At 38.3% G+C, this 10,574-nt stretch overlaps 1 protein-coding gene across 3 annotated transcripts; it reads right to left on the bottom strand.

Moving 5' to 3' along the window:
• Positions 1–6,037: 6,037 nt before the first annotated feature.
• Positions 6,038–10,356, bottom strand: LOC114709725 (cathepsin R-like). Of its 3 annotated transcripts, none has more exons than XM_037205586.1 (7): positions 10,227–10,356; positions 9,802–9,920; positions 9,555–9,710; positions 8,469–8,693; positions 7,843–8,005; positions 7,121–7,238; positions 6,038–6,268 (listed from the first exon to the last, which is right to left on the bottom strand). In XM_037205586.1, exons 1-7 carry the CDS (start codon positions 10,354–10,356, stop codon positions 6,166–6,168), a joined length of 1,014 nt encoding a protein of 337 aa, XP_037061481.1. In that variant the 3' UTR covers positions 6,038–6,165. The 3 variants fall into 3 exon arrangements, with proteins under 3 accessions (XP_037061481.1, XP_037061482.1, XP_028749533.1); XM_037205587.1 differs by having other exon boundaries at positions 9,802–9,917; XM_028893700.2 differs by having other exon boundaries at positions 9,802–9,924; positions 10,231–10,356.
• Between the last annotated feature and the right edge of the window lie 218 nt (positions 10,357–10,574).

Genomic DNA, 10,574 nt, shown 5'->3' with positions numbered 1-10,574 from the left:
GGAATCAATCTACGTCAAGACCCAACTATATGACTCTTGGGCACATACCCAAAGGAGAGTTCATCATACCACACAGACACTTGCTCAACTAAGTTCATTGCAGCGTAATTTGTAAGAACCAGAACCTGCAAACAACCTAGATGTCCCTCAACTGAAGAATGGACAAAGAAAATGTGGTACATTTACCCAATGGAGTATTATTTAGCTATTAGAAATAATCACATCATAAAATTTGAAGGCAAATTAATGGAATGAAGAAAAAAAGCATCCTAAATGAGGTAACCCAGACCCAGAAAGACAAAGATGGCATGTACTCACTCATAAGCGTATATTAGCTATAAATTAAAAGATAATTGTGCTATAATCCACAGACCCAGAGAGGCTAGGTAACAAGCAGGATCCAAGGGGGATGCATGGATCTCCCTGGGAAGGGGAAATAGAAGAGATGTCCTGGGTGGACTGTGGGCACATGGGGATGGAAACTTGAGGGATTGGGTGAATGGAGGGGGAGAGTACTGAAGGAGATGATGGGAAGGTGGTAAATTCAGGGCCAGGTGGAAACCTGATGCAAGGGAATCTCCCACGAATCTGTAAGTATGACCCTCAACTAAGACTTCTAGCAGTAGTGGATACATAGTCTGAACTGTCCATCTTCAGTGATCAAATTGGTGACTACTCCAATTGTCATCAGGGAGCTTTCATCCAGTTACTGATGGAAATAGCTGTAGAGACCCACAGCTAAACATTAGGCTGAGCTTGGGAAATCCTGCTGAAGAGAGGGAGGAAGGACTGTAGGTGACAGAGGGGTTAAGGACATCACAAGAAAAACCACAGAAACCACTTACCTGAGCTCATAGGAACTCAAAGAGTCTGAACTAACAACCTGGTGTCCTGCATGTGACTGACCTAGGACCTCTACATATATGTGGCAGTAGTGTATCTTGGTCTACTTGTGGGACTTCCAATGATAGGAGCAGGGGTTGTTCCTAATGTGTTGTCTTGCTCTTGGTAATCTGTTCCTCATACTGGATTGCCTTTCTCAGCCTTAATACAAGAGGTGGTGCTTAATGTGACTGCAACTTGATATGCCACACTTTGTTGATACCCATGGGAGACCTGCCCTTTGTGAACAGAAACAGAAAAGGAATGGATTGCAGGGTAGGAGAGGGAGTTTCAGAGAGGAAAGGAAATGAAAGGAAAGGAGGGAGGAGAAACTGCACTAGGGATGTACAATAAATAAATAACATTTAAAAATTGCTCACTTGACCTTGATTTAACTTTGGTAAGTGTTATGTATCAAGAAAATTACCAACTTATTTTAGATTTTAAATTTGGAGGAATACATGGTTTTAAATATGTCCTTATTGTGCTCTGTATTTCCTTGATATCTGTTGTTGTGTACCCATTTTCACCTCTAGTTTTATTTGGATCTTCTCTCTCTGCCTTTCAGTCATTTTGACTAATGGTTTATTAATTTTTTTTCAAAGATCCAACTCTTTGTTTCATTAATAAAGAGTTTTTTTGTATTATTTTGTAGTTGGCCCATATGGCAAAAATTCATTTAAAAAAACTGCTTATGTGTTTACATGGACTCTGGCTCAGGCCGATTGCATGGCTCAGTGAGGCCAGAGCACATGGCGAGGATCTTTTGGGTTTTCTTTCTCCTGGTGGGTGGTTCTCTCTCTCTCTCTCTCTCTCTCTCTCTCTCTCTCTCTCTCTCTCTCTCTCTCTCTCTCTCTCTCTCTCTTTCTGTCTCCTCTCTCTCTCTTGATTCCCATCCCAGATGGCCACCACACTAGGTAGCTGATTTGAAATTCTCTCATATTTCTACTGTTCTTTGCAGTCGGCAGACTTGGTAAGTCAATTAAGATATCTTAAAGGGTGAAACTAGTTAAAAGAGAATTTTTCCCACATTAAAAAAAATGGGAAATATTTTTATGGTAAAAATTCGATGGAAGGAATTTGGTCTCTGTTTGATAACACGGTAGGCAGCCTGAAATGGAACATTAAATGAGAGGATAATTAATGTTGATGGGATGTATGTAACAGCAATTATGAATATTAGTTGTTTAATCATTTTTATTTTAGCATTAAAAGGTTGGTTAATTTAAGTGCCAAGATAAATGCCTTAGAAAAGCCTGTTAAAATTAATAATAGAGAAATTCAAACCCAGACAGGAGAATTTAAAGATAAACCTAACTCAGGATTGACTTTAGAAAAAGCTGTTAAAATGAATTATAGAGAAATTCAGACCCAGACAGAAGAATTTAAAGGTGGAATTACTTCAGGATTGAATTGTACAGTTATAGAGAGATAACCTGTTTTCAAACAACCAAACTTAATCTATCTGGTAACCTTACAGGAACTATCTGTTCTAGGGCATGTACAAGCTAACTGGACTCCAGTAGAAATGTTAGATTTAAGGATATTTAAAGAAGCTATAGTATCATATGGCATGCATTCTCTATTTGTACAGCAGATGTTAAACTTGTGGAAAATTTGTAATAAAATTATCCCTCAGGACTGGAAAGAATTAATTACAGCTGTCCTGGAGGCCCCATCATCTTTCTGGAGACTTCAAATTTGCTGTTAGGCCTGGTCATGATTCCCTGCAGAAAACTAATAGAGACTCCAACACAAAAACATGTATAAGCAGTTAAATGAAGGCGTTTTCTAGAATTACTTAGTACTCTATAAGACCATTAGTATAACAAAAGTTTAAGATTATATATATGTATGTATATATCTTATAGATTTTGATATAAAATTCATAGACAACAATGGTACCACTAAGCTGACAAACATCACCTTCATTGTATTCCATAAGTTTAAGTATGCTGTATATTTATTTTTATTTATTTCTAGAAAGTCTTTAATTTCTTTCATAATTTCTGCCTTGACCCACTTTTCATTCATTAGTGAGTTTTTCAGTTTCCATGAATCTGTAAGCTTTCTATTGTTTCTACTGTCCTTGATATCCAACTTTAGTCCATGGTGTTCATACAGATGTAGGCTGTTGTTCCTTTTACTGTGTATATATCTTTTGAGACTTGCTTTGTGTTCAAGGATGTGATCAATTTTGGAGAAGGTTTAATGATGTGCAGAGAAAAAGGTATATTCTTTTGTGTTTGAGTGAAATGTTTTATAAATATCGGTTAGGTCCATTTGGTTTATATTGTCATTTCTAGCATTTCTCTGTCCAGTTTTTTCTGGATGACCTGCTTATTGCCTAGCGTGGGACATTAAAGTCTCCCAAAACCAGTGTGTCAGGATCAATATGTGTTTCAAGCTATAGTAGTCTCTTTATGAATTTTCCTCCCCTGGTGTTTGGTGAATAGACATTAAAAATTCAAATGATCACTTGGAGGACTTTTCCTTTGATGAGTATGTAATGTCCTTCTCTATCTATTCAGATTAGCTTTTGTTTGAAGTCTATTTTGTCAGATATTAACTGGCTATACCAGCTGGCTTCTTAGGTCCATTTGCTTGGAATATATTTTTCCTTCCTTTTACCCTGAGGTGATTTCTGTCTTTGATATGGTTCTTGGATGCTGCAGAAAGTTAGATCCTGTTTTTTCATCCATTCATTCATTCTGTTAGTTGGTTTCTTTTAGGGTGGGGATTGAGACCATTAATGTTGAGAGTTATCAATGAACAGTGTTATTTATTCTATAGTTTTGTTGTCATGGTGCTCCCCCCTTTTTATTTGCTAGTCTGGGGATATTTATTCTTTGTTTTATCATGTATGTTTTTAACCTCTTCAGGTTGAAGTTTTCCTCATAGTGCTTTCTGCAGGACAGTATGTTTAAATAGATACTGTTTAAATTTGAAATTATCACAAAATATCTTTTTTCTTCCATCTATTGTGATTGAATATTTTCTGGGATATAGTAGTCTGGGCTGGCATCTGAGGTCTCTTAGAGTTTGTAGAATATCTGCCCAGGGCTTTCTGTCTTTTATAGTCTCATTGAGAAGTCAAGTGTTATTCTGATAGTCCTGTCTTTGTATGTTACTTGATCTTTTCCCCTTGAAGCCTTTCATGGTCTTTATTTGTTCTGTACACTTAGTGCTGTGATTATCATTTGTTGAAGGGAATTTTGTCTTTGCTGTGGTCTGTATGTTTCTTGTACCTTGTACTTCTAGAGGCACCTCCTTTTTTAGGTTATGGAGTTTTCTCTCTGATTTTGTTGAAAATATTTTCTGTGTCTTTGACCTAGGTTTCTTCTCTTTTATCTATTCCTATTATTCTAAGATTGGGTCTTTTCAAAGTGTCCCACATTTCCTGGATGATTTGTGTCCATAATTTTTTAATTCAATATTTTTTGATGGGGAATTATTTTTTCTTTTCTTTTTTATTAAGAAATTATCTATTCATTTTATATACCAACCATATCTCCCCTCCCTTTTCTCCTCCCACTGCCCCAATGTTCTCCCACCCCAACCCCCATTCCCACCTCTTCCAAAGCAAGGCCTGCAATGGGGAATCAGCACAGCATGATATACTCAGTTGAGGCATGTCAAGTCCATCCCCCTGAACCAAGGCTGTGTAAGGTATCCCACCATAGGCAGTGGGCTCCACAAAGTCCAGTCATGCACTATGGATAGATCCTGATTCCTCTACCAGAGGACCCTTTAAGCAGATCAAGCTACACAACTGCCATGCCTATGCAGAAGGCCTATTCCAGTCACATGGAGGCTCCACAGTTATTAGTCCACAATTCTTGAGTTCCCACTGGTTTGGTTTGGCTGTCTCTGTATGTTTCTCAACCATAATCTTGATGTCTCTTGCTCACAGAATCCCTCCTCCCTCTCCTTGACTGGACTTCTGGAGCTTGGCATGGTGCTTGGCTGTGGATCTCTGCATCTGTTTCCATCAGTTACTGGGTGATGGCTCTATAATGACAGTAGGGTATTCACTAATCTGATTACTGGGTTGGGCTATTGGATCACCCTGGGAAGGGGAAATGGATGAGATCTCCATGAGTAGACTGGGGGTTGGGGGATAATGGAAGGTAGGGGTATGAGAACTTAAGGGAATGAAATGGTTGAGCTGGAACAGGAATTGAATGGAAGAGCAATGAAAGAGATATCATGATAGAGGGAGACACCATGAGGATCAGGAGAAACTAGGTGCTAGGGAAGTTCCCAGGAATCCACAAGAATGACACCACCTTAGATTACTGGCGATATTTTCTTTTACTGGGGTATTCACTTTTTAAAATCTTGTTTTCAATTTCTTAAGAATCTTTCATCTCTTTTAGTCTGCTGTTGAGTCCTGCCTCAGAGTTTTATGTTTGAAACATTAAATTTTTCACTTCTAGAATTCCTTCAGTTTTGGTTTTCTTTATTGATTCTGTTTCTACTCATAGGCCTTGAAATATTTTATCCATTTCCCTTTACTGTTTCTGTCTTCATTCATTCATTTTCTCGTTTATCCTGTAAAGAACTCCATCATACTTATAAAGTCTATTTTAAGGTCCTTACCTTGTGCTTCAGCTATGTTACAATCATCAGGGTGTGCTATAGTGTGGTTTCTGGGCTCTAGAGCAAGCTAGCACAGAGTTGAAGTCATGACAAGGGAGAGTCACAGCAGTATGCATTGGAGGAGCACATGGGGCCATGGCACTACACAAATTGGCTAAGAATTGAGCCTGGGGAAATTTGTGCCAGCTAAAAATGTCAAATTCAGAAACTATCATACAGTCTTTCAGGGATGAGATTCTGAAAGATAAATAGAACCCTATAAGCAAACCACAATCAATGGTTGAATATCATCCATCACAGTAGATCCACCCACACAATCTTATGAACACCAGAATAATGCTCAATCTTTAGTTCATAATAAATTGCAAGTTTAATAAAAAAAAAGTTGCTGAAAAAAGAGAAAGAACCTATAAATTATACTTGAATTTTTACTGTTTAAATGATTTTATTTGCACAATCATTAAAATTAAAAATAAGTTTCTTCGGGGATCATAAACATACGTTAGAGCAACAGTGTTCATAATGTCAAATAGTTGAAAGGTTTCAAAATTCACATGGCAATGTAGCTTTTCGGGGACATAACTCCCATATGCCCACCAAAGTTTAGTCACCAAAAAGGGAATAGCACTTCTCTGGAAATGCTGTCTCCTGCCAAGTGCTTTCTTGTAGCCATCAAGTTACTCACACAGTGGTAGGGTAGTAGGCATATGAAGCAATTCCACAGTGGTTGTTCCAGTCTTTGGCAATTTTCATGTACCCCTTCCTGCCCCATTGTTTACCCCAGCTGAAAATAAAATCGTGTTTTCCATTTAGTAAAAAGATCATTGCATGTTGGATTTATTATATAATAAATTATATATGTCTGTTATATATACATTTTACATTATATATATTAACAGGAGACAAACCTAAAAGAAGGATCAGAAAATGTAGAGAATTTACTTCTGAGCACCAAGGGGCACCTCAAACAGGACAGCGAACACCACAGTAGAGAATGGGCAGAATGGTTGTCTACCCATATATGGTTCAAAATTAAGATTTTAGATTTTAGTGTCAGATTTTAGAAAAACAATGGCACAGACATGATATTGACACACAAGAAACCAGTGACAGATGGGAATATTATTACCACACATTGTGAGCAGGGTGTTCAAGCTGTAGGAAAGTTCAGAGACTAAGGACTGGAGATAAATGTCAAGAGCCACATTAAAGTGATATTGACACTTTATTGTGCCTGTAACTCAAGTTCTCAGGACATGGTAACAGGACATACTTGGACCAAGTTGTCTAGACAATGAATTAGATCATCAAGACACACTGCTGCAATATAGAAATTGCATAAATAAAAAAAAGCTGATGCTAACATCAGACCTCTACATATGTTCACTCAATTACTCATGTATCCACCAGCATGTAAACATCCGTGCATGTACACACACCTCATGCATGTATTGGGAAAACAAGAATACACACTGCTCAACTAAAATGAGACAAAGTTTTGGGCTGTGTATTCAACAACTGACTGCAACATGCAATGACTTTATGAATCCTTTGGAAAGCCAAGCAGTGCTTTAAACCACTGCACCATCTCTCAAGGCCCTGGAATTTCAAATAGATATTTTTTGACAATTTATACCTGTTCTTTATCAGCCAGTAGTAATTACCATCCATTTCATTTCCTTCATATCCATAACCAACAACCAGAACTCCATGAGTCAGAGAATTACTGCTGCAATTTGGCTCATGATGAATACCTGAGAAATAAAATGGAAGCTGATGTGAGATGCACAGGACACCTGACAGTGACCACTGCTACTAACAATAGGCATTTTCAAAGATCCCAGGAATGATGTAAACTACAATCAGAAAAAAGAGCTGAATGAATTGTTACCAAGAACACTAATACATAGAGAGTTTCACAGAAAAGGGAAGCAATTCTAATCAGTATAGATTTGTTGATAAACACTTGTTTACTTGCATATGAGATGACTCCTTGGAATTTTATATTCTTTGTTTTTAGAACCTTATGCCACATAGAAGATAAATTACTTAATTCAAGGGGATCTGTTTTATTTTAATTTTAGATAATCAGTTTCTATAAGTACCTAAAACATCCGTAAAAAGTAGGAGAGTTGAAAAATTAGCTAACCAATAAATTTTATTAATTATGACATATTAAATTGCATGTGGAGGTCACATTATCTGAAAAACTACAATCATGATGATTATGTGGAGAGGAATAAAATCCCAGAAAACCAAATATTCACATGACACTTTATACTTAAATACCAGCCCATGAACATGTTGTGGCCCAGGGATGTCCTAAGGTTTTTCTTATCTAGAAGAAAATTTGTGTACCTTTCTTGTAGAATTTGAATGAATCATGGGAAGCATCAATTCCAACAGAGATGGGCCCGATAGTTGCGACAGCAGCCATTAGATAGTACTCACTTTCTGGGAGGGACACAAATCCTGTGATTTCAGCAATGGAATTCTTTGGATTATATCTGCATTGCCCTTCCTTTTAAAGGTAAAGAGGTAAGAGAGTCAGATACTTTCACTCACCTTCTTGAGAACATGAGTCACAACCACAACACTCTGCCCTTTACAGGTGAGCACGCTCAAGTCTGGGCTGTTATAAATCATCTCAAGAAGTGAAATGCTACTGGGAGATTTAGAACTGGAAATTTGTTTGCATTTCTTCAAGGACAACAAATTGGTCTTCCTATCCATTAGAAATTTTAAGGTAGAAAATCTTTATTGTATGTACAGTAGTTTGAATATTCTTTATGTGCACAGAAGCAAACAAAGCACTGAAATCATTTCACCAGAAAGCTACGCAAATTTAGATACTCTAAAGACAGATTTGATGGTGTACAGAGAGATTCTATCAAATAATTTGAGCTCTGAAGATAGTGGATTTTCTCTACAATTGTCCCACACTCCAAGGTGAGTTAAAATGACAGCAGAGGATGTCCACTTACTTTTCCTTCATATGGATAGGTTGCCTCAGCCTCCAAACCTCCATTGTGTAATACATACTGGAAGGCATTGTATGTATCACCCGAAACACAGCCATTATTGCCTTGAGGTTTAGAACAGTCTACTAGGTTCTGCACACTCAGAGGGGTAAGTTTGTTTAGTTGCCAGATTATCTGTGCTTCTATGGCACCAATCACAGAAAATGCCCAACAAGAATTGCAGTTGCCCTGAGCAGGGAAGAAAAGATTGTCATCCACAAACAAATACCAACCCCAGCAACAACTCAGACAGATTTCTACTTTATGAAAATTATTTACTGGCAATTGTTAGATGACTAGGGAGGGATAATCAGTCTCCTAAAGGATACAACTACTGACAGTTTACTCATGCCCCAGTCATGGCCACATGCATGAACATTTGAACAGGATCAATTGGTTCTATGGGTTATTAATGACCCAAGAAGAAGGAATGAATTCTACAGAAAGATGGGTGGAATGCTGTGGGATGGTCTGTATGTCAAATCTGTTGCTCTGATTGGTCAATAAATAAAACACTGATTGGCCAGTGGCCAGGCAGGAGGAAGTATAGGCAGGACGAGGAGGAGAAGAATTCTGGGAAGTGAAAGACTGAGTCAGAGAAACTGCCAGCCGCCACCATGACAAGCTGCATGTGAAGACACCGGCAAGCCACAAGCCACGTGGCAAGGTATAGATTTATGAAAATGGATTAATTTAAGTTATAAGAGCAGTTAGCAAGAAGCCTGCCACGGCCATACCATTTGTAAGCAATATAAGTCTCTTTGTTTACTTGGTTGGGTCTGAGCACTGTGGGACTGACGGGTGACAGAGATTTGTCCTGACTGTGGGCAAGGCAGGAAAACTCTAGCTACAGTGGAGTTTAAAAGAGAGTATGTGGTGGGTTTCTAGGATTAATATACATTGTAAAAACATATAAAGCACTCAAAGAAGAAAAAATGTTATTTAAAAAATGTACTGCACATATCTGCACACTCAGTGTGCACACAGAAACACCAAGTCCTTTTCATCTTGAACATGTCTGAAGAAGACAGGCACGTGATAAGGTCTTACCTGGTCCCGCACAGGAGTCACATAGCCTTTCTTTCGCCAATCCACAAATTTGGGTAAAACAACACCAGCATAACGTTTCTGGATACTTTTCCCCTCCTGGCGAGGGTGAGCTCGGACTGGGAAATCAATCATCATTTTCCTGAATTCTTCATCAGTCTTCAAGGAAAATTACATAATGATTATAAAAGAAAAGACTCCATGTAAACACTCAAGAAAACACAGTGTGAAGAATCCACGTCACACTCACCATGTCACCAAAGCCATTCATTTCCATGGTGAAGCCATTCTTCCCCAGACCATTCTCCCCATTGTGGTCTTTAATAATTTTCAAGTTTTTTTCCCATACTGTTCTCCTCATTGCTTCTTCTTCCTGAATAAGAACATAATGGATGGCATGTTTTTCTACTGAACTCTTGCACAAGATGACCTTGTGAACTTGCTGCTGTAGGTGACTAGAGGCCTAGGACAGCTATTCTAGGACACTATAGCCACACGTTCTCCACATACAGAGGAAAAGGGAATTTGGCTACCCTGTGCTCACAGTGATCGTGACTAAGTAATCTCTCAGTGGTGAAGGTGGTGGTGGGAAATATGTGGCCTCTAATGTGCCTAGAGAGTTTCAACAGCAATTTCAATGCACTCTGGGGTTATTCTGGACAGTTTTCAGGTTACCAACCAGGCTGTATGATTTTTCATATTTCATTTTCCAGTTTTGCCATTCAGCATCCAAGCTGGGATCAGGTGCTGTAGCAGCTGAGGACAGTCCCAAGCAAAGGAAAGCCAGAAAGAGAACAGAAGTCATTTCTCAAGCACCTAGAGAGGGGAGAGATATTAAGATGTGACTACACAAACATTTTTTAAAGTGTCTTCTTACTCCTCCCTGAGAAATTCAGCTATCTACAGTTGATAAAATGCTTTGAACTATTCCTCCAAATACTTTTCCAAAGATTGTGAAAAAGGCTAAGATTATGTTTGAACTAAATCAGCCACCGAGATTTATTAGATCCAATGAAAAATGAA

Source organism: Peromyscus leucopus, chromosome 5 (assembly GCF_004664715.2).
Source record: "Peromyscus leucopus breed LL Stock chromosome 5, UCI_PerLeu_2.1, whole genome shotgun sequence".
Taxonomy (NCBI): domain Eukaryota; kingdom Metazoa; phylum Chordata; class Mammalia; order Rodentia; family Cricetidae; genus Peromyscus; species Peromyscus leucopus.
This window is presented reverse-complemented; position numbering and strand designations above follow the sequence as displayed.